The 22,359-nt window shown below is 46.3% G+C and overlaps 4 protein-coding genes across 6 annotated transcripts; 1 reads left to right on the plus strand and 3 right to left on the minus strand.

Annotated features, from left to right (window-relative positions):
- Window positions 1–1,369: 1,369 nt before the first annotated feature.
- LOC120418544 (uncharacterized) lies at window positions 1,370–21,568 on the minus strand. The gene is made up of 12 exons (XM_052709897.1): window positions 21,433–21,568; window positions 19,100–21,370; window positions 14,458–15,425; window positions 13,985–14,387; window positions 12,276–13,384; window positions 11,737–12,157; window positions 6,461–6,810; window positions 5,573–5,860; window positions 5,453–5,506; window positions 5,055–5,270; window positions 2,668–3,717; window positions 1,370–2,552 (listed from the first exon to the last, which is right to left on the minus strand). The coding sequence occupies exons 1-12, from the start codon at window positions 21,503–21,505 to the stop codon at window positions 1,404–1,406; spliced, it is 8,352 nt and encodes a 2,783-aa protein (XP_052565857.1). The 5' UTR covers window positions 21,506–21,568; the 3' UTR covers window positions 1,370–1,403.
- Window positions 4,900–7,036, minus strand: LOC120418518 (uncharacterized). The gene is made up of 4 exons (XM_052709542.1): window positions 6,189–7,036; window positions 5,573–5,882; window positions 5,439–5,506; window positions 4,900–5,289 (listed from the first exon to the last, which is right to left on the minus strand). Exons 1-4 carry the CDS (start codon window positions 6,896–6,898, stop codon window positions 4,932–4,934), a joined length of 1,446 nt encoding a protein of 481 aa, XP_052565502.1. The 5' UTR covers window positions 6,899–7,036; the 3' UTR covers window positions 4,900–4,931.
- On the plus strand, window positions 9,309–10,461 carry LOC128093291 (transcriptional activator cubitus interruptus-like). 3 transcript variants are annotated; one of them, XM_052709544.1, is made up of 3 exons: window positions 9,309–9,571; window positions 9,647–10,038; window positions 10,104–10,461. In XM_052709544.1, the coding sequence occupies exons 2-3, from the start codon at window positions 9,973–9,975 to the stop codon at window positions 10,278–10,280; spliced, it is 243 nt and encodes an 80-aa protein (XP_052565504.1). In that variant the 5' UTR covers window positions 9,309–9,571; window positions 9,647–9,972; the 3' UTR covers window positions 10,281–10,461. The 3 variants fall into 2 exon arrangements, 2 of the variants coding, with proteins under 2 accessions (XP_052565504.1, XP_052565503.1); XM_052709543.1 differs by having other exon boundaries at window positions 9,647–10,461.
- On the minus strand, window positions 13,934–15,599 carry LOC120418517 (uncharacterized). Its single transcript, XM_039580954.2, has 2 exons — window positions 14,458–15,599; window positions 13,934–14,387 (listed from the first exon to the last, which is right to left on the minus strand). The coding sequence occupies exons 1-2, from the start codon at window positions 15,496–15,498 to the stop codon at window positions 13,953–13,955; spliced, it is 1,476 nt and encodes a 491-aa protein (XP_039436888.1). The 5' UTR covers window positions 15,499–15,599; the 3' UTR covers window positions 13,934–13,952.
- Window positions 21,569–22,359: the final 791 nt, after the last annotated feature.

A 22,359-nucleotide genomic window follows, 5' to 3' on the forward strand; every position in this document is an offset into this window, starting at 1 on the left:
GGTTTCCTGACGTTTCTTGCTTGTTTGCTAATTCAGCCTCCTGTGATCAAAATTTGATTTTACGCAGCTTTTCCCATACAATCTGCAGATTTTCCGGAATCGGTTCCAGAGTGGCCAAAGTGTCAATTAGTTAGCGTAAGAACCTTCCTTGGGCTAATACGAACCCAACGCAACAAAAAGCACCTCGATCCGACGCTTCGTATTGAACTGATTCGCGTTCGAACAAAACCGTCGAAATTTTTTATATATATATATAGATGGATAAAGGGGATTGGCATTTCCTCTAATACCATTATCTCGACAAAATTAAATTAAAACTAGTTGAAAATCTTTCAATGATTCTCTTCAAAGAATAGCCAAAATATATAGGAAAAACATGTTTATAACTAGTTTATTGACCACATTCCAATCAATCAACTCACTTTTCATAAGTTCTGACTATTTTAAATTTACTTGTCACAAAACTAATAACTTTAACGCAAATCAGGCTTCGTTTTTTTGTTCTCCTTCTGCCCAATGGTGCTCTGGTGCACTATTTTGAAAAATCCGTAAAATAAAGTGTAGTAGGCCATGCTGACTACTAGCATTCTAATTACAGTTCGTTTCCGGCCAACCAACAAGTCGGACGTAATAAAGCCACAGTTACTCAACAAACTGTCTTTCACAGTAGCCTAGAAACGGCTACAAGTCTACATCATTTGGCGACGAGAAGAACATTTTCCTGGAACTTTCTCTAAGTTTTTGTCAACTCAAGCCTCCCAGGAAAATGTCCGACGTGGATCTTTGACAAGTTGTTCTCAGGTTGGACGCGCTCCTTGCAAAGCAGAGCATGAAGTTGGAAAAAATTCAAGTTTCGCCATGTTCCGAACCTGCCAACAACGAGCTCCAGGAGCTCTCTGTGTCTAGCGCACCGGAGAACCACGCTACGGACGAGTGCCACCGTGTGGCCAACCTCAAGCAGGTCGTGCAGACGGACTTGAAGCAGAAAAGGAAGCACATCCGCATCGCGCTCAACGGGACCTGGATACTGGTTCCGACACCACGCTGTGTGCCATGAATCCGGATCAACACCACGAATCGCTTGGACGCTGCAACACAGTTCGCCTCGAATCAAACCAACGAGATTTTTCTCGGGCTCGACAACAGTTGACTCAACATGCTGCGAATCAAAACAATACCGTCTGCAATCACAAATTACTTCCCATTCCCACATTGACGTTCGCCCCTTTCTTTAAGTCTTCTCGACTCTGACCCGCGATAGTCAAAGGTTTACGAGCCGTTTCCACAAGCTACCAGGTAAGAAAATAGGACACTTGCAAGGAACCAGAGCCATACTGATGTCATCAACCAAAAAACTAAATCATTTTTTACATAAACGTAACAAATTTATTCCAACCCACGGCTCAACCTCCCTCTCCCCTGTCAAAGTACCCACAATCGGGACAGCTCGTCTGCTGCAGCAGTCCCGTCTCCGCAAAATGCCGACAAAACTCCGCAAAAAACTGCCGATACTCGATCGGATCTACTCCCTGCCGCCCCCGGCACCCCTCCCGATACTCACCGTAAATCCGCGCCACGTTGGGACAGCGCGAAAGCTTCACCAACTCTCCACTCACCGCACAGTGGTGATCCTCGTCCGTTCGATGCGCGCCGATGTGCTGCTTGGCCATTGCGAGCGGATCCACCAGAACGCGCACTTGGCCTGAGTGCAGCCGGGACGCGTCCATACCCTCGTCGTAATCGAAGTCAAACTTGTTGCCCTTCTTCAGCAGAGCGGGGAAGTTGGGATTTCCGCAGACCACGTGCTTGTCACCGCTCTTTTTCGCGAGAACTATTCGAATATTTTTATCGGTCAATACGTACGTGTTCATGAACATCGTTTTGCACACTTTGACCAGTCGGGACTGCACGGGCAGGAAGTAGTGGTTGAACAGGCGTTTGTTCAACGGAGCCCGAGAGCTGGGCACATTGCAGATGTGGTCGGCGATGAACTGACGCTGTGCGGTGTGAGACTTGAGCGTGAGGAGTTTGGACAGTAGCTGTTGGCGCACCTCGTCCGAGACTCGCGTCCTGCACTGGAACTGGCAGGAGTGGCCGCAGTTTGGTCGAAGAACGCGGGCCGGCCATTGCTGTCCGCCTCGGGACGTGTAGCTGAGGCCGCGTAGTTTGCGCTTTTTTCGACTGAATTTAGCGAGTTCTTTTTCTTCCTCGGGCGGAAGAATTTCAGTCTGACTGTCGGTGTCGGAATGGTCGTCACCTTCGTCGTCATCGTCGACGGAATCGTCCTCACGGGGAAGAGCTTCCACGAACTCAGATTCAATGTCCAAAGGGTCATCCTTATCAGCTTCTTTGGGTGACTTGCTAGCTTCATCACAGTCAGGTAGAATTTCGGCGTCGTTGATGGCTACTTCGAAAGAACTTTCAGGTGGATTGCTCAGCAGATGTTTTACTTGGCTCGTGGTTAGCTTGAACACACGCAGGAACGTCTTCCGGCATACCACGCGCACGGTTGACCCGAAGGGAAGCATGAATCGAGCTCTGAAAAGTGCACTCTGAAAGTTTGGAAAGTAAACGGTCAAAGAATACTTTGTTTATGACGGCGTGCCTCACAATCGTCAAAGCTATGTGGAGGGCTAAAATTATCGCAATTTTCTAAAATTTACTCACCTCATCTGGATGCCTCTTGCCCGCTAACAACTGGACGTGCTCTGAGAGGAAGATCTTTTGCTCCTGTTTGGATTTCTCCCAAAAGCTGCTCCGTATCTGCTCAATCACTTCCTCCGTAAACAAGTTCTCGCACTGCAGAGCGCATTTGCACCCTCCCTCCCGGACTACCTTCGCGACCGCTGGGACAAAAGCCTCATCATACTCGAAGTAAAACTTGCCCCCCTTTTTCAGCAGCGCCGGAAAGTTGGGATTCCCGCAGACCACGTGCTTGTCGCCGATCTTTTTCGACAGAATTACTCGGATTTTCTTATCGCTCAAGCGGTACGTGTTTATGAACATCTTTTTACACACTTTGACCAGCCGCGACTCAACGGGCAGGAAGTAGTGGTTGGACAGCATGCGGCGACTGGACAGCGATTGCGGTTTCGCGACCGGCATGGCGCAGATGTGATCGTTGATGAATCGCCGCTTATCGTTTAGGGACATTCGTAGCAGATGCTCCAGCAGCTGTTGCCGCACCTCGTCCGACACTCGCAGAATGCACTGAGCATGGCAGGTGGGACCGCAGTTTGGCTTGACCGTGCGTGCGATTCCTTTCTGGTTATCGGCTTCCGGATCAAGAAGGAGTTCCTCGTCTAAGGAATCGTCGTCACGGGGAAGTACGACCAAGAAATCGTCTGCGTCAAATTCATCCATCTCGGTTTCAATATCCACAGGTTCGTGCTTCACCGGATCGCAAGGTGACTTGCCAACTTCATCCCGGTCAGGTAGAATCATCTGGTCGTCGATTTCCGGTTTGATATCTTCCACTTTGACGCATTCCTGGTCGATTTTGAAGCGTTTGTCCGGTAGAATCTCCTCCGAGTCGTCGTCCTGCTGCTCAAACTCCGACGGAGCCGCTTTTCGCTTGCCGTTCGATTCTGCGGCCATTGCGATTCTGGTTCTGGGTTTATAGATCACAAAATTACCGCCGAGTTCGGCATCTTTGGTGCAAAATGTAAACATAAACAAAAAATGACAACACAGCTGTTTGACGACAGTACCAGCCCGCTAGTTTGAACCGTTTTGTGAAAAATGAGGAAAATGTCAGCCGCCTCGGGTGACTGCCAAGAGAAAAAGTCAGGAATTGCAAGAAAACTTATCTCATTTTGCACAATAATTCAAAAAATCTAATCAATTGTTTCGCTCAACAGCATTGCGCCCCATTGTGGGATTCCTACTTGAAACAAGATGCCCTCTTGCCGCAGCATCCAGGTCTCTTGGACATAACGTCATGATTCGAAATCCGGACACTTAGTAGCATAGCATTTTTGTTATAGCTGGCAAAAAATCATGTAATAAGTTCTAAATGTAGAAATATCATCAGGATGTAGTATAAACAGTCAGTTTCAAGAAAATGCATGCAAAATATGTCTTTTCAAACAATTTTTCATCAGAATTTCAAAATTAAGATGACTTGTTGTGCTTCGAATCCCGGACACTGATAAAAGCTGATTCGAAATCCGGACACTTTTGCTTCGAATTCCGGACACTCGATTTTACTTATGAATCGCACAAATTTGGACTGAAATGTTAGTGAATGGCATTCTTTAGGTCTCAAATAAGCTGTTAACATCAAAACAATCGACAGTTTATATAAAAATTTGCTAGAATTTAAGGAAATCGTAACCATACATTTCTGCTTTGCCTTCCCGGTGCTTCGAACACCTATGAAATATTTCAAGTGAAATGTTTCGCATTTTTGGTAAACTTATAATTTTATTGTATTTAATTGTTTTGGCATTAACTACAGCGTTCAAACAAACTTTAAATGAAAGTTGATGTTGGAGTTCATCAATTAACACAGTTTTGGCATTCATAATGCCAACTTATATCCAAATAATTGATAAAACAAGATGAAGTGTCCGGGTTTCGAAGCGTCCGGGAATTCGAATCATGACGTTAAATAGAGGGAAATATCAGTTTATTGTACAAAGTCAGCATCGTGACAAGTTGCACTCGCTCAGGTGTCAAGGTTTTCCGTAATCCCAAGTACACGAACTCGAATTTAAATTTGAACCCATTCCACTCATGTACTTCGTTTTCGTCGTATTCATAGCCATTCCAATCCGTCTTGCTTGCGTCTTCATGTCGGTGTGTAAACCCTTTTCACCGTCTTTAGGTCTCTATGTCCGATAAATTTGATGACCTGGAAGTCTAATAAAGGGAACGAGAAGTACAAACACAAATAAATCAACGTGATCTTATTTATTTCACTCCATAGCTCAACCACCCCGTTCAAAGAACCCACACTCGGGACACTTTGTCGGCAGCAGCAGTCCCGTTTGTGCAAAGGCTATACAAAACTCGGCATAATACTGCCGAAAATCGACCGGCTCCACTCCCACCTGGCACCCCTCCAGATATTGACTGTACATCCGTGCCACATTGGGACAGTGTGAAAGCTTCACCAAAGCTCCGCTCACCGCACAATGATGGTCCTCGTCCATCCGATGCGCCGCGATGTGTGCCTTGGCAAACACGAACGGATCCACGACTTCGTCCAGCAGATCCGGATTCTTGGTATGTTCGTTCAGCAGAATCCGTACTTGGCTCGATTTAAGCTGAAACGTGTGCAGGAACATTTCTAGAGTTTTTTTTGATTAGGTCCTATAAACAAGTGTAAACATTGAGTGTATCCCGCTTACTCCGATCGACTTTGACATAAGGTGTGAAAGGGATACACTCAATGTTTACATTTGTTTATAGGACCTTATCAAAAAAAAGTCAAGATTTTTCGACATACCTTCGCGACGGTTGAGCCGAGGGGAAGCGTGAAGTGGGCCCTGTACAGTGGGTTCTGAAAGATTGGAGAAGAAAATAATGTTTTACAATGTTTCCTACCACGAACAAGTATTCAACTAACCTTATCTCGGTTGTTTCTCTTGTCGACCAAAACCTGGATATACTTGGACAGGAATTTGCGTTGCTGTTCCTTGGACATTTTTCGAAAGCTTTTCCGCATCCGCTCAATCACCTTGGCCGGAAATTTGGTCTCGCACTGAAGGTCGCATTTGCACCCTTCTTCGCAGTCTTCCTGCGGTACAGACACCGCTTCGCCATAGCCCTCGTTGTAATCGAAATAAAACGTGGTGCCCTTCTTCAGCAGCGTCGGATAGTTTGGATTTCCACAGACCGCGTGCTTGTCACCGACCTTTTTGGTGATGATGTTGCGCAATTAGGTTTTACACCGTGACGTCATTTGACAGCTCGTGTGCACTGTTTACATGGTCTTCGTCGATTGTCGACGAATTTCCCCGAACAAAATCGACGACCGCTCGAACTGTATGTTTGTTACGTTTTATTTTGGATCCAACTGTAATTTTTCGTTATGTTTAAATCCTTGACCTGGTGCACAGTTTATACTAACAGGCTATCGTAACCAATAAAACAACAAATTACAATTACAAATTACAACTGTGCTAAGTCCATGTAAACAGTGCACTCCTTTCTAACCTCCAAATCGAGTCGGCGTAAAACCTAATGTTCGCGAATGCAGATCGTACGTGTTCATGAACATCGTTCTGCAAACTTTGACCAGCCGAGATTCAACGGGCAGGAAGTAAAAATTGTGAAATCGTCCAGAAAATGAACGCGGTCGTGCGCCTGGCATGCTACAGATGTGATCGCTGAGAAATTTACGCTGATCATTTTGAGATAATTGTAGCAGATTCTCCAGTAGCTGCGGCCGCACCTCATCGGGCACTCGGCTAAAGCATTGAAATTTGCAATCAGCACCACAGTTTGGCCTGACCGCGCGGGCCGGACATATTCTTCCAGTTGTGGTCGTGTAACTGAGACCTCTAGTTTTGTACTCTTGTCTGAGTTTGTTGCTAATTCTGTCACCAGATGCGACTTCCACTAGGATGTTGGAACCGGAATCGGTATGTTCGTCGTCATCGGGTAATTCTTCGTCGATGGAATCGTCATCACGGGGAACGACTACCGCGATGTCTGGCTGCTCGGATTCCGGTTGATTCACTTCCGCGGTACTTCCATCACCATCTGTCATTTCAAGTTTTATCGGACCATTTGGTGATTCGCCGACATGACATCGGTTCACCTCCTGCTCAATCGCGGCGCTTTCCGGATCGAAATCTTCCACTTTAACGCAACCGATATCAATCGGAAAATCTTCAAAATCTATCTCCACTGCTCCCTTGTTGAGATCCTGGTCTAAGTCGAACGACATCCTCCTAAACCGTTAATCAAATGAACCGACCTGTACAGAATTCAAGAAACTGGATTAAACTGGACAACCTGTACACGGAATTGCGTCCACCGGATCCATCGAGCTTAGGTTTTTGTGTACGGAAAGTGTACACGGTTACAAAAAATCCCACTTTTTGGAGTTCAGAAATCGCACTTTTGGCAGTTCGCTTAAGCGAACTCGAAAAAGTGTGATATTGCGAACTCGCAAAATGGTGAAAATCACCAAAAAATGAGATCGAGTTGCCGAACTGCCAAAAGTGGGATTTTGGACTTAGCGAAATTTTTGCAAACTTTTTGAAACCTTTCATTTTGTCATTTCGTTCAAGTTTTCTGATACAGGTAGTTCGCGGATTGGATCAGGTAAGCGAATTCCGTCGAAAGTGGCAGAGGTGGCCAAGAGCAGTCGGTTCCCCGGAGGACTGGCTTTGCAACGGATTTATTGGAGTTGGAAACCATTCACTGGAAGATGGATTGTTTGGCAGTGATTGCATGAGGAATCCGTCACACCGGTGGACCAGTTCCTCTTGCCAAATTAGGCAGGCAATCCATCCATTGGCAAGAGGGACTGGTCCACCGGTGGACGGATTCGTGGGCAATCTTGTGCAGGAGGAATCCGTCCACCGGTGGACAGATTGCCTGCCCAATTTGGCAACAGAAACTGGTCCACCGGTGGACGGATTCGTGGGCAATTTTTGCAGGAGGAATCCGTCCACCGGTGGACGGATTGCCTGCTTAATTTGGCAAGAGGAATTGGTCCACCGGTGGACGGATTCGTGGGCAATCTTGTGCAAGAGGAATCCGTCCACCGGTGGACAGATTGCCTGCCCAATTTGGCAAGAGGAACTGGTCCACCGGTGGATGGATTTGTGGGCAATCTTTTGCAGGAGGAATCCGTCCACCGGTGGACGGATTGCCTGCTTAATTTGGCAAGAGGAACTGGTCCACCGGTGGACGGATTCGTGGGCAATCTTTTGCAGGAGGAACTGGTCCACCGGTGGACGGATTGCCTGCTTAATTTGGCAAGAGGAACTGGTCCACCGGTGGACGGATTCGTGGGCAATCTTTTGCAGGAGGAATCCGTCCACCGGTGGACAGATTGCCTGCCCAATTTGGCTACAGAAACTGGTCCACCGGTGGACGGATTCGTGGGCAATTTTTGCAGGAGGAATCAGTCCACCGGTGGACGGATTGCCTGCTTAATTTGGCAAGAGGAATGGTCCACCGGTGGACGGATTCGTGGGCAATCTTGTGCAAGAGGAATCCGGCCACCGGTGGACAGATTGCCTGCCCAATTTGGCAAGAGGAACTGGTCCACCGGTGGACGGATTCGTGGGCAATCTTGTGCAGGAGGAATCCGTCCACCGGTGGACTGTAAAAGTTTGCACCGTTATCTGGGCATTTTTTTTTTTTTTTTTTTTTTTTTGCAGGAGAAATCCGTCTACCGGTGGACGGATTGACTCAGTTGGCAAGAGGAACTGGTTCACTTATGGACGGATTCCTCCTACAAAACAGTGCCCAAACCAAACCCAGAAAAATGATCGTAAGTCTTTTGGGCACGGGTTGGCCTACCTCGAACCGGAATTCCGCGCCCAGGAAGTGCGACAAAATTCTACGAAGCATTCCATTTTTTTTTCGTACTGTATTTATCACCATCTGCAACGGATATCACCGAAAACAAGATTCGCAGTTGGTCCACTTCGGACGCGGAGTTGACCACGTATCTGACATAAATTTTCTTCTATTTTTACATCATCTCGGGAGATCTGCCGCTGCTGCTGGCGGACGAAGTCAACCGGATATTGCTGGATCTGCAGATGCTAGGCGAAGAAGGACTTCCGGAACATGTGTTTACCCGGTCGACGAAGTGCTCTCCAAGGTCAACAAGCTGTGCTTTTGCTCGAAATTCGTCGGCAACGACTGCTCAGCGCCTGAACAAGACAAAAACAAACACCAGTTGATAATCCAACGGCGCAACATCTATTTCTGCAGCAGTTGCTTAATCGCAAGGAGCTCTCCGACTCGGCGTCCGCCCCGACTCGGCGTCTTCGACGGCACCCCTGCTTCTTACAAACCAGACAACCGGAGCAGAACTCCAGGATCAAGTGGATCGATTATGAATTGCTGGTATGATCCGTGACGTGGCGGAAGCATACGAGCCAACGTGAGCCGCAACTCGGACTTTTCAGACATTAGTTCAATGATTCGGTACTCGACGAACTCGTTGGCCTCGCTGGTAAACGCGACCCGTAACAGGAGTACTACCGACTCGTACGGACATCTGTGGGCTAGTGCGCTGGGACCGGCGCTTGGAGTTTATGTTGCCATGCCTTCTTGCCGGGTCTACCCGCACATCAACCGCCTACAGCCATGTTCTCTTAGCACCATCCGGAACATTTTTGACCAAGTAGCAGGTAAGAAGCGTCTTCAGTGTAACTCCCGATCAGCACTAACGTTAAACTTCCTATTTCCAGCAAATCATCGATATCTCTAGCGAGAAGTAGGAACAGCCAACCTCCTCGTCCAACCAGTGACACGACAAGAAGCGGACAACGCAAGCAATGCTCAGCAGACAAGTCCTGCGATCGCTACCTTCGAAAAGCCGTACACCGCGTCCGACCGGCCAAAACACCAGACCCGCACCTACAGAAATGAGGTAAGACTTGTTTCAACTAGCCGTGCCTACGGTGTGGCCTCACCGAACAGACGCTAACCGTTGCATTACTTTCAGAAGCACTACCAAGCGCTACACCGATCCGAGTTCGCTGGACAAGCACGTCAAGGCGGTGCACGGGCCGAACTTTTACGCGAACAAGAAGCAAAAGGGCTACGGGTACCAGCACGACGAAGAAGGCTCGAACCCCATGTTAGACGGAAGCCGTCGGTCGGAGGACATGCATGGCATGGCATGGCACACAATGGCAAGACAACGAGCATGAGCAGTCCAAGCATCAAGTCGTAGTCGGACGCACACTCGACGGGTCAACCACCGTTCAGCAGTTCGATGTTGATCTCGGCGCTTACTGCTAGGCTGGTGGACGATTACAACGGTGCAGCATGCAGCTGGGCGGTCTCGGAGCTTTTGATGATCCGGCTTGGCCGTACGTGGACGAGAATTTGCAGGTGAGTTTGAAAGTTGATCTAGTGACGTATTTAGCTTGTCTAACTTATGGTCTCTTCAATTTCAGGTCGCCGATCTGCCACACGTCCTGCAGAATATGGTTGACCTCGGCGGTCCGGCCGCAGGAGGTTCTCGGAATCGCTTCAAGAATCGCATCAACAATAATGGTTTTCTGATGAGTCCAACATCCCGGAGATCAACAGCCAACGCCACTTTGGGCTCGTCGGGTTTGACCGGCAAATAACCGATCTCAAAATGGAACCGGGCACGACTCCGCCTTTGCCCATCGCCAAGAACAACTGCCAGACGACAGATTTGATAGGTTTGCGAACTCCGCCGCCGACGTGTGTACAGAGCCCGATCTCGACTATGCGCCCGCAGCAACTACAATTCATCGTCCTACGATTCGATGTCACCGAGAAGCTCACGGCGGTCCAGTGTACGGGAATGAATGGAGGTCAGAGTTTGCTGCTGCCAATCCTCGCATCTGATCTCAACGAATTTGAAGCGTTTTAACCAGAGCAACAGCAGCAGATGCATGGCCAGGTAGACTGAAGGTTTTCGGAGCCGGTCAGACGGGAATCTCAAGACCAGTACCGCCAGCAAGTTACACCCCAACCAGGAAGTCGTGATGACCGAGAACAAAAAAGGCCACGTGACAAAACTGCTTCCTTGCTCCAGTCCTCGAAGGACGCAATCGGCACGTAGGTGAACATTACCTCGGCGGCTAGAACAACTTCCAGCAGCACCGCTAAGTCCTTCTCCTGCTCCTTCAGATCACGGTAACAGAACAGGCCGGATCTGCAGATGAAATATGTATAAATATATTGTATTTTCTAAAACATACTTTTATAAATAAAGACTTCGTTGTTGATTTATTTTCACTTAAATTTAATTCAAATCGGATTCCAAAAGAAAAAACCAAGAGCGCCTGAGAATAGGCAACCTCCACAGCACCTGAAACCAGTGAAATATTTCGTCATGCTCGAACTCAAAACTTCATGAAAATCATGATATTTTAAGATCGACCCACTAAACCATAAAAATGGTTATATGGGTTGAACTCGAATTTTCATGATAATAACCATAAATATCTTGACTTTTTTTTGATAAGGTCCGATAAACAAAAGTAAACATTGAGTGTATCCCGCTTACTCCGATGGACTTTGACATAAGGTGTGAAAGGGATACACTCAATGTTTACATTTGTTTATAGGACCTTATCAAAAAAAAGTCAAGATATGGTTTTATTTGGTGAGCGTGTAACATAAACAAATGCAAAGCACAGCTGACGACAGTACCATCTCGCTAGTTTTGACTAGAGAGTAACCACAAAATAATCCAATAAGATTTTTACCCTTTGTTTAACTGATACACTTGAGAGTGTAACGGATAGCTCGTTTGACAGCTGACGCGAGAATAAAGGCAGAGCAGAGACATGGCTTTCTTTTTTTTCTTTTTTGATATTCAGCTTTGGAGCAGAGAGGAGACGGATCGCGAAGATGTCTAGGAAGATGTACTTCCGGAAAGCGGGTGGTTGGGAGGATTTGTTCCGGAAGTAACGTAGAGTAATTCGCAAACGACCGCGTCTCCCAGGCTCAATGGGCAAGGAAAACTGTTATTTTACCTTTTTAAAGAAACAAGGGAATGTGTTCAAAGGACATAAACGTGATCTTATTTATTTCACTCCATAACTCAACCACCCCGTTCAAAGAACCCACACTCGGGACACTTTGTCGGCAGCAGCAGTCCCGTCTGTGCAAAGGCTATACAAAACTCGGCATAATACTGCCGAAAATCTACCGGCTCCACTCCCACCTGGCACCCCTCCAGATATTGACTGTACATCCGTGCCACATTGGGACAGTGCGAAAGCTTCACCAAAGCTCCGCTCACGGCACAGTGGTGGTCCTCGTTCATCCGATGTGCCGCGATGTGCGCCTTGGCAAACACAAACGGATCCACGACTTCGACAAGCAGATCCGGATTCTTGGAATGTTCGTTCAGCAACGCCCGAACTTGGCCCGATTTAAGCTGGAACGTGTGCAGGAACATTTTTCGACATACCTTCGCCACGGTTGAGCCGAGGGGAAGCGAGAAAAGGGCCTTGTAAAGCGGGTTCTGAAAGATTGGAGAAGAAAAGGAATGTTCAACGGAACGCACTGCTGCATGCCTGACCACATGCCTCCCGAGCTGCGATGCTAAAGGGGAGGACCACTTTGACACGTAACTAACTAACCTTATCCTGGTTGTCTCTGTTGTCGACCATAACCTGGATATACTTGGAGAGGAAATTGCGTTGCTGTTCCTTGGACATTTTTCGAAAGCTTTTCCGTATCTGCTCAATCATCTTGACCGAAAATTTGGTATCGCACTGACGATCGCATTCGCACTCTTTTTCCGTGCCTACCTGCTTTGTCGCCACCGCTTCGCCACAACCCTCGTCGTAATCGAAGTGAAACTTGATGGCCTTTTTCAACAGTGCCGGAAAGTTTGGATTCCCACAGACCACGTGCTTGCCGCCGATCTTTTTGGCGATGACGTTGCGCAATGCCGACCGATGCAGATCGTACGTGTTCATGAACATCGTCATGCACACTTTGACCAGTCGAGATTCAACGGGCAAGAAGTAATGATTGTGAAACCGTCCGGAAATTGACCGCGGTCGTTTACATGGCATGCTGCAGATGTGGTCGCTTAGAAATTTTCGCTGATCGCTTTGGGACAGTTGTAGCAGATTCTCCAGTAGCTGCGGCCGCACCTCGTCCGGCACTCGGGTAAAGCATTGATATTTGCAGCAGGCACCGTTGCTTGGCCTGACCGCGCGGGCCGGAAGTATTCGTCCAGCTCTGGTTGTGTAACTGAGGCCTCTGGTTTTGTACTCTCGTCTGAGTTTGTCGCTAAGTTTGTCACCGGATGCGACTTCCTCAAGGTTGTTGGTACCGGAATCGGTATGTTCGTCGTCATCGGGTAATTCTTCGTCGTTGGAGCCATCATCACGGGGAATGACTACCACGAAGTCTAGCTGCTCTGATCCCGGTTGGTTCACCTCCGCGGAACTTCCATCACTATCTGTTATTTCAAGTTTTATCGGACCATTTGAGGACTCGCCGACATAACAATGGTCATGCTCAGTCGCGGCGCTTTCCGGATCGAAATCTTCCACTTTAACGCAACCGATATCAATCGGAAAATCTTCAAAATCGATCTCCACTGCTCCCTTGTTGAGATCCTGGTCTAAGTTGGACACCATCCTCCTGATCCGAACTGTACAGAATTCAAGAAACTGGATTAAACTGGACAACCTGTACACGGAATCGCGTCCACCGGATTCATCGACCTTAAAATTTTGTGTTTACGGAAAATGTAAACATAAACAAAAAGCCAAGCACAGCTGACGACAGTACTAATTTGGACTAAAAGTAAGGGAGCGTTCTTTTATTACGTAACGCGAAAAATCGGACTTTTAGACCCCCTCCCCCCCCCCTCGTAACAAAATTTCCATACAAATTTTAAAAATTTTGTATGGAGCGTAACACGGCCTCCGACCCCCCCTCCCCCCCTACTGCGTTACGTAATAAAAGAACGCTCCCTAATCCAGAGAAAGCAGACACCATTAAATTAAATTTTTAGAGTGTAACGGACACCTCGTTTGACAGCTGTCGTGAAAATGTAAACAAAGACAAAGAATCAAGCAACGAGGCAGACAAGGTCGATTAACTGGCGATTGGGAGGATTTGTTCCGGAAGTAACGGAGTGTAATTTGCCAACGACCGCATTTATCTATACAGGTTCCCTTAAAACTGTGGGCATCAAAATGGATTTGGATTTTTTCACCTTTTTGAAGGAACAAGGGAATGTTAGTTTCGCACAGAGAACACTACAAACGTTATCTTGTTTTATTCCAATCCAAAACTCAACCACCCTCCCCCCGGTTAAAGAACCCACAGTCGGGACACTTTGCCGGCAGCAGCAGTCCCGTCAGCACAAAGTTATTATTAAACTCGGCATAATACTGCCGATAGCCAATCGGCATCACTCCCTGCTGGCACCCCTCCTGGTATTCACTGTACATCCGCGCCACGTTGGGACTGTGGGAAAGCTTCACCAAAGCTCCGCTCACCACACAGTGGTGATCCTCGTCCATCCGATGCGCTGCGATGTGCTCTTTGGCAAACTGGACTGGATCCATGACTTCTTCGACTGGCAATTCCGGGGTTTTCGACATATTTTTCAGCAGAGTCCGTACCTGGCTCGAGTTCAGCTTAAAGACGTGCTGGAACATCATCTTGCATACCTCTTCGACGTTTGACCCGAGGGGAAGGTAGAACTGGACCAGGGAAAGTGCGTTCTGAGAGTTTTGAAAAGAAATAAACGTTAATACCAGACGACATGCCTTCCAAGCTGCAATGACGTGTTACCTTTCTACGCTTTCTCTTGTTGGTCCGAAGCTGGACATGCTTGAGCAGGAAGTTATTTTGCTCCATTCTGGACTTGTTCCGAAAGCTGCTCCGAATCTGCTCAACAACCTCCGCTGGAATCAAGTGTCCGCACTGCAGTTCGCATTTGCAACCTTCTTCCCAGACTTCCGGCGGTTCCGCCACCGCTTCGCCACAACCCTCGTCGTAATCGAAGTAAATCTTGCTGCCCTTCTTCAGCAGCGCCGGGAAGTTTGGATTTCCACAGACCACGTGCTTGTCACCGATCTTTTTCGAAATAACTTTGTCCAGCGTTTTCTGAGGCAAATCATACGTGTTCTTGAACATTGTTTTGCACACTTTGACCAGCCGGGACTCAGCGGGCAGGAAGTAATGGTTGTAAATGCGTCCGGCAATTGATCGCGGTCGTGCGGCGGGCATGTTGCAGATGTGATCGCTGAGAAATTTACGCTGATCGCTTTGAGACAATTGTAGCAGATTCGCCAGCAGTTGGTGGCGCAACTCTTCCGGCACTCGGGTAAAGCACTGTAACTTGCAACCGGCACCGCAGTTTGGCTTGACCGCTCGGGCTGGAATTATACTTCCAGTTGAGGACGTGTAGCTGAGGCCTCGAATTTTGCGCTCTCGTCTAAGTTCAACCACTGACTTCAACCACAGTGGTTCGCCGACGCCTTTGCGCGTGCTGGCTCTGTGCTGAACGTCGGACGGAAGCGTTTCATCCTGGCTGTCAGTGGCGGAATCCTCTCCATTAGCTGTTTTGAATTCGTCCATCTCGCGTTCAATATCCAACGGTTCGTGCTTCACTGGATCATCGGTTAACTTGCTAGTTTCATCACAATCAGGCAAAATCATCTCGTCGGAATCGTTTCCTCCAGCCTGATTGTTCGCCGGAACACAGTCCGGTAAGATCAACTGCTCAGTCTCGTAAATTTCCGGTTTGATATCTTCCACTTTTAAGCAACCGATGCCAATCGGGACATCTGAAGCTTTCTCGAGATTCTCGTCATCGTCGAACTCCATCATCCTGAACTTAAGAACTCTATAGACACTGGACAAAACAAGACAATCTCAACAACACGAAATTGCATTTACTGCGGGTTCATCGAGTGCGATGAGTTTGACAAAATGTGTGAACATAAACAAAAAAATCAAAACACAGCTGATGACGGTACCATCGCGCTAGTTTGGACTGGGCATTATTTAAATTTGACGGCTTCTGTGATTCTGTCCCACAAGCAAATGGCTCAGGGATCACATCCCGGTAGGTCTCCTTGCAATTGAGCAGTTAGCATTAGCATTAGCATTAGCATTTTAGGACGCCCTATCCACGGATGGCTCCACAACGCTTATCCCACTGTTTGGTGTGGTTGTGTTAGACCCTCATCCGGAACAATAATCCAACACAGGAGATACCATGTTTTCATCTTTTGATGAGTGTGTAATACAGCCCAGGGCATAAGGGGGTCCTTGCCGGGTCTAAGCTATCCTTTGGGGAACGGAAGGAATGTTAGTAAACACCTATCTAAAGTGCGCAAGGATCCCTGCGTCACCTTAGTGGTATCCAGAAATTAAAAGTGAGAATGTGTGCGTGCAACATGGAGTTAAACTTTTCGAAGCGCCGTGGTAAACTTCACAGCAACTTCACAAAAAGTTTAACTCCATGTTGCAGATTTGACAGCTCGATAGATGTTTGTAGGGAGGTTTTGGACTCAATGTTAGTAGAAAGGTAAGACCCTAGGATATACCTCGAAAGGTATTGCGGGTTGATAAAAAGTGGTTTAAATTTTGTTTTTGGTTAAACTCGCACAGCCGGCTGTTCCGAGGAAAAGAATAAAATTTAAACTGATATATATGTTATTTTGAAATTAAAAGCAAACGATCAGGTGTTTGGGGATGCAAGTTGGCTAATTAATATTTGTTTTTTTTTACGTGGAATGCCAATTTAGCATGATTTAATAGATGACAGAATTTTAAACTCAAACAGCCGACCGAACAGAAAATCTACCTGTTTTATCAAAATATTTTGAAAAATATGACTGAAAAATATTGAAATTAAAAAGGTAACGGTAATTGAAACAGCAAAAAAAAATCTAACATTATAAACTCGAATTTACTGTTTAGTATTGAATACAGCGCGAAAATATGTGATTAAAGGAAGTTATCAATATCGAGCGAAGAAATATGACCGGCGAAAAAAATCCTGAAAGAAAAGCATGTAATTAGAATTGCCTCACCAAATTATTAATCCATTCAATGCTCTGTAACTTTATCATTCAAATCTAGAGTTTTTTTTTGAAAAGGTCCAATAAACAAAATTTTGATTTTTTGCTTTTCGGGTGTTTTTGAATACCCCTGACTCAAGGCGGTTTTAAAAACACCCAATAAGCAAAAAATCCAAATTTTGTTTATAGGACCTTTTCAAAAAAAACTCGAGAAATACTCTTTTTTCCTAGGGTCGAAATATTTGTGACTGTAAACAATATTTTTCCTGTTATTTCACTGAAAATTCACTTACGAGTTGACAATTGGCAGAGCACGTCGTTCACCAATATTAAAAAAAAAACCAGTATTGTTAATTTTTACAATTAACACTATTTTTTCCAGATTTAGAATTCTGGACTCAACTGGTAGCACTGCCACCTTTTTGGAGGTTGCGCCACGCTCAAAACACAAAAGCACAAAAGCGCACAAAGTAACACGAGCGGCTGTTCCTTTCACACTCATGATGTTGCCCCGCTCTTGCTCAGCAACTCAGCTAATCGGCTAGCGATGACGATGACGAAACGCCTGCGTCATCAACTCTCACTCTCCACCAGAAGTCGGCATGAGAGGCTCGGTGCTGCGATGACACCCGATGATTTCCGACTGCCACAGCACAGCACACCGTCTCCTTGCAATTGAGCAGTTCTCTACGAAATCGGTCTTTTTTCTTCAATTTTAGTTTTTGTATTTTTTAATCCGACTGAAACTTTTTTGGTGCCTTCGGTATGCCTAAAGAAGCCATTTTGCATCATTAGTTTGTCCATAAAATTTTCCATACAAATTTGGCAGCTGTCCATACAAAAATGATGTATGAAAATTCAAAAATTTGTATCTTTTGAAGGAATTTTTTGATCGATTTGGTGTATTCGGCAAAGTTGTAGGTATGGATACAGACTACACTGTAATGTTTGTTCTAAAAATTCAAAAATAAATATGACTTTCATGCTGTCCCATATGCAAAATAAAGGCAAGTCAGTTCCTCATATAGAAATGTCTCGCAAATCGTTTGAGTGGATGAAGAATTGTTTAAATTTAACAGAGTATGTCTTTATGAATACATAAAGCTTGAAAATATGATTATCGGTTCATTTCTGGAGAAATATTTGAATATAAAAAAAGGAAAGAATCCAAACCTTTTGTGCTTTTTTCTATTGCAAGGGAAAACCACGAATAGATAAAATAAAATGCGTTCCGTTATGGCTAATATCCACACCATACAATGAGTTCTATTTGTCTTGAATTAATAGGCTTGATCCTGGTTCTGGAAGAGATTCCACCTCCGAAAAGCGGAGTTTTTTTAAAAATTAATTTCAAGGGTTTAGCAGTTGAGATTTGCATTCATATCTAATTTGCCTATGTAGTATTTTAACAATTTCTGGTGTCGTTGCTGGTCATATTTTGATATCTAGCTATTCTATCAAAATCTGAAATAAACCAAAAAAAATCATTTGGTGACCATTAATTACTTGGAAAACTACCAAAACAAACTTGGAAATGACAGTTGAAACAGGTTGAACCTCTGGTGTAAATGTGCAAGCCTACCTTGATACCATGACTGACCTGCCTTTATTTATGGACAAATAAAGTCAAGTCGGTCTCTTGTTACAAATTCCACAAATCTTGATTTTTTTTGATAAGGTCCTATAAACAAATGTAAACATTGAGTGTATCCCGCTTACTCCGATCGACTTTGACATAAGGTGTGAAAGGGATACACTCAATGTTTACATTTGTTTATAGGACCTTATCAAAAAAAAGTCAAGAAATTTACCTTCAAATTGTTAGTTTTTTGAATCAAATTTATGATAGTGGTGTTTTTTAGGCTGATATCGAAATAACTGTATAAAACATTATAAAGAAATTGTTGATTTAGAATGAGAAAAATGGTGAAACTTTTTTTGGACTTCTCATAGCGTTATCTCAGCACTCACTTTTTACATATGGGACGGACTAGATTGGAGCGGCAGTGCTTCCATCAATAATTTTATACCAAAAATCACTTTTTGGTGAATATAACTAGAAATTAGTAAAGTGTGTAAATTTGAAATTTAAACAGCTGAAAATGAAGTAATTTGTTTCGACTTTATTTTTCAATGCTATCTAAAAATTAAGATTTAAAAAATATATATATTTCGATGCCGGCATTGAAAAAAGGACTTATATAAATAAATCCGTAAAAAATATTCACGGGATTTGTCCACGAGGTAGAGTGGGGAGTCTCAGATTTAAAAAAAAGTGTCCACGTGGATTATTAATGGCAACCTTGCTTGGTTCTGGGACTTCTTCAAAACGTAACTCAGCGCTAGTTCAACTAATATCATACAAGCAACGCAATCTCATTTATTGCCACCCTTAACTCAACCTCCCCGATTTCCCCGCTCAAAGAACCCACAGTCGGGACACTTTGTCGGCAGCAGCAGTCCCGTCTTGGCGTACGCCATACTAAACTCGGTATAATACTGCCGATAGCCGATCGGTTCCACCCCCAGCTGGCTCCGTTCCAGATATTCGTTGTACATTCGTACCACATCCGGGCAGTGGGACAGCTTAACGATTCCGCCACTCTCCACACAGTAATGGTCCGCGTCCTGGCGATGCGACGCGATGTGCTCCTTGGCCAGCTCGAGCGGATCTTCGATTTCGACCAGCAGGTGCGGATATTTGGTCAGCAGAGTACTTACCTGGTTCGCGGTCAGCTTGAACGTGCGCAGGAAGGTCGTTCGGCAGACTTCGCGCACGGTTGTTCCGAGTGGGAGGAAGAAGCGGGCCCGGAACAGGGGGTTCTTAAATGGTGGTTGAGCTGAGTTGCAGAGGTTTTTCTTATCGGTCAATAACCGGATGTGGTTGACGAGGAAAGTGTCTTGCTGCGGTTTGGGCTTTTTCTGGAAGTTGTTTTGTATCTGCGCAATCGACTTCTCGGGGAATTTGCTCTCGCATTGTAGATGGCATTTGCACCGTTCTTCCCAGTCGTGCTGCGTGACCAGCTCCGACTCGTCACCACCCTCGTCGTAATCGAAGAAAAGCTGGCCGCCCTTCATCAGCAGGGGTGGAAAGTTTGGATTTCCGCAAACCAGGTGCTTGTCGGTGCCCTTTTTGGCGAGAATATTGCGCACGATTTTATCGGTGACGTCGAACGTGTTCAAGAACATCGTTTTGCACACCCTTGTCAGCCGGGAGTCCACGGGCAGGAAGTAGTGGTAGGACAGCGCGCGGCGATCGGTCAGCGAGCGCGGTTTTACGACGTACATGGCACAGATGTGATCGCCGATGAATTTGTTCTGCTTTGTTGGCGTCATTTTTAGGAGATCGGCCAGCAGCTGTTGGCGCAACTCTTCCGATACTCGGAGAACGCAGTACATGAGGCACGAAGCGCTGCAGTTTGGCTTGACCACGCGCGTTCTGTTCTCTTTTTTGGTAGCTTTACGGTTTGGCAGCTTTTCTAGAAGCAACGAGTCCTCACTCTGACTTTCGGTGGCGTAATCGTCGTCGTCTTCGGCTTCATGATCGTCAACGGATTCGTCATCACGCGGGTTGTCCTCGGTTTTTATGTCCACAGCTGTCAGCGGGAATTCCGGCGCGGTACCTTCATCTCCCTCCACAAACTCAAGTTTTATTGAAACTTTTGAAGCCTCGCTAGCGTCGCCACTGTCCGGTAAGATCTCCTGCTCAGTCTCGTCCAATCCCACTCCAATCTCCTCCACCTTAACCGTACCAACGTCAACCGGGAAATCTTCCTCTTCACTCTCCTCCTCCAAGGTTTTCCCGCCATCCCCGTCAATATCAAACACGATCCCGTTTTCTCTCTTCACCACCCTGGCCAGCTCCGGATTGCCGCAAATGACGTGCTCCGCGGCTCCCTTCTCGATCAGCAAATTCCTCACTCCCCGGTCCGTAATGTCGTACGTGTTCAGGAACATGGTCTTGCAAACCTTGTGAAGCTTCTTCCCCTTCTCGAAAAAGTAATAGTTGGTAAATCGCTTAAGCGAAGGCTTCCCTTCAACAATTCTTCTCCTCTTCGGAGCGAGCCTGCACAAGTGATCGGCCAAATATTTCCGCTGCTCGGCCAAAGGCTTCTGCAGCAGTTCCTTCAACATCTGCTGCCGCAACCCAATCGGAAACCGCTCGAAGCACTTGTAATTGCACGCCGCGTTGCACGGCGCCTTGACCTTCCTTGCCGGAGCCACCCGTTTCGTTACCGGCATTATGTAGCTCAACCCGCGTTCTATACGTGCCAACCGGATCGCCCTGCGTTGCTTCCTGCCCAACCCAGGCTCCTCACTACCACCATAATCCATCGAATCGTCCTCGTCCTCCTCCTCCTCCTCGTTCGTCTCCCGCTTGTTCCGCACCACCTGCCGAACCCGGCCGTTGCTCTCCTGCAGGGTGTTCAAAAAGTGCGCCCGGCACACCTTCTCCAACCCCATGCCCATAATCGGCAGCATGTAATGCGTTTGGCTGGGGCTCGGTTCGCGCGTGTGGGCCACCAAAAAGGCCGTCCGCCCGGCCGCCGTCAGCATCTGGTAGCCGGCGCGGAGCAGCAGCCGCGCGTGCAGCGAAAACTTGAAGCAGCAGTTGAGCTTGCAGTTGCAGTTCTCCAGGTCGTGTTCCGGCGTGACCGGGAAGTTTACCAGCGCTACGATTGAAACATAACTTTTAATATCTCACACGTAAAAAATAAAAACAAATAATTATTACCGAAACTGCCATTCTCCAGCTCGTAGCCGGCGAAATAGTTCCGGAGGAACGCCTCGTCCGGTTCCGAGGCCATTTTAGGCCAGCTCACAGTTACTTTATCACAAGGGTTTTGAAAACTAAACTGAAGCGGACCACCGAGCTTCCGAGCTTGGTTCCAGCGCGTTTTGTTTACATTACTCGCTCGTTGCTTTGGGCATAAACAAAAAACGACGGAAAAGTAAACAGGACAGTGCCGAGTTGCTAGTTTGAAATTTAGAGAAAAGCATAAGTGAGTGACGACAGCGCCGCTAGTGGCGGCTAGCGAAACCAAACTGATACAGAGCGGTAAATTACAGATTGTCAAGGGAAACAGATCCAAACGCGCTGGACACCAAACGCCCTTTACGTTTCAAAAGGCCAAAAGGATGACCCCGGCAGATTGTAAAGGGAAACAGAATGGTCGATGCAAAATAAATAGGCACTGGCAACGTGTGTTTTGCGCTTGCAACACTGCCAGTTTTGCTGGGGGTAAAGGACGCTTGGTGTCCAGCGCGTTTGGATCTGTCAAACGTTGGCCAATCATGAATTAAGTCATTCCAGGTGTGGCAGTCGTCTTCCTGCTATAGACATATCCAGCGAAAGCTCAACGCTGCTTTTTGATGGTGAGAGATTTGACAGCTCCCATACTAAATGTCTCGATTTTCATACTTTTTTGTTAATTTTCTTTTAAAATCAAATACTTAACATATGAAAACTATATATTTTTGGTGCACAAAATCCCTGCTGAATCGAATGGTGTATGCTTTTCTCGATTGCAAATTTTTCGAACAGTTTTTATTTTAAACATTCTAGACACATTTTGTACACCTAATCAATCAATACTTTTATCATAAATAATCATTAAAAGGGTGTCGAGCACTGATTACGGTTGCGGAAGTGGCCTGACAA

This window comes from Culex pipiens, chromosome 3, assembly GCF_016801865.2.
Source record: "Culex pipiens pallens isolate TS chromosome 3, TS_CPP_V2, whole genome shotgun sequence".
In the NCBI taxonomy this organism is placed as follows: Eukaryota; Metazoa; Arthropoda; class Insecta; order Diptera; family Culicidae; genus Culex; species Culex pipiens.

Excerpts from the sequence above, each read along its gene's own strand:
- LOC120418518 (XM_052709542.1), bottom strand. The coding sequence starts at position 6,898 with ATGTCGTTCGACTTAGACCAGGATCTCAACAAGGGAGCAGTGGAGATA. Across the intron at positions 5,883-6,188 it reads GATCTGCATTCGCGAACATT|GCGCAACATCATCACCAAAA; the intron begins AGGTTTTACGCC and ends TAAAACCTAATT. Across the intron at positions 5,507-5,572 it reads AGAGAAACAACCGAGATAAG|AACCCACTGTACAGGGCCCA; the intron begins GTTAGTTGAATA and ends CCAATCTTTCAG.
- LOC128093291 (XM_052709543.1), top strand. The coding sequence starts at position 9,477 with ATGCTCAGCAGACAAGTCCTGCGATCGCTACCTTCGAAAAGCCGTACA. Across the intron at positions 9,572-9,646 it reads CCCGCACCTACAGAAATGAG|AAGCACTACCAAGCGCTACA; the intron begins GTAAGACTTGTT and ends CATTACTTTCAG.
- LOC120418517 (XM_039580954.2), bottom strand. The coding sequence starts at position 15,498 with ATGATGGAGTTCGACGATGACGAGAATCTCGAGAAAGCTTCAGATGTC. Across the intron at positions 14,388-14,457 it reads ACAAGAGAAAGCGTAGAAAG|AACGCACTTTCCCTGGTCCA; the intron begins GTAACACGTCAT and ends CAAAACTCTCAG.
- LOC120418544 (XM_052709897.1), bottom strand. The coding sequence starts at position 21,505 with ATGGCCTCGGAACCGGACGAGGCGTTCCTCCGGAACTATTTCGCCGGC. Across the intron at positions 12,158-12,275 it reads ACAGAGACAACCAGGATAAG|AACCCGCTTTACAAGGCCCT; the intron begins GTTAGTTAGTTA and ends CCAATCTTTCAG. Across the intron at positions 3,718-5,054 it reads AATATCTGGAGGGGTGCCAG|CGGGCTGGTACTGTCGTCAA; the intron begins GTGGGAGTGGAG and ends GGTTCAAACTAG.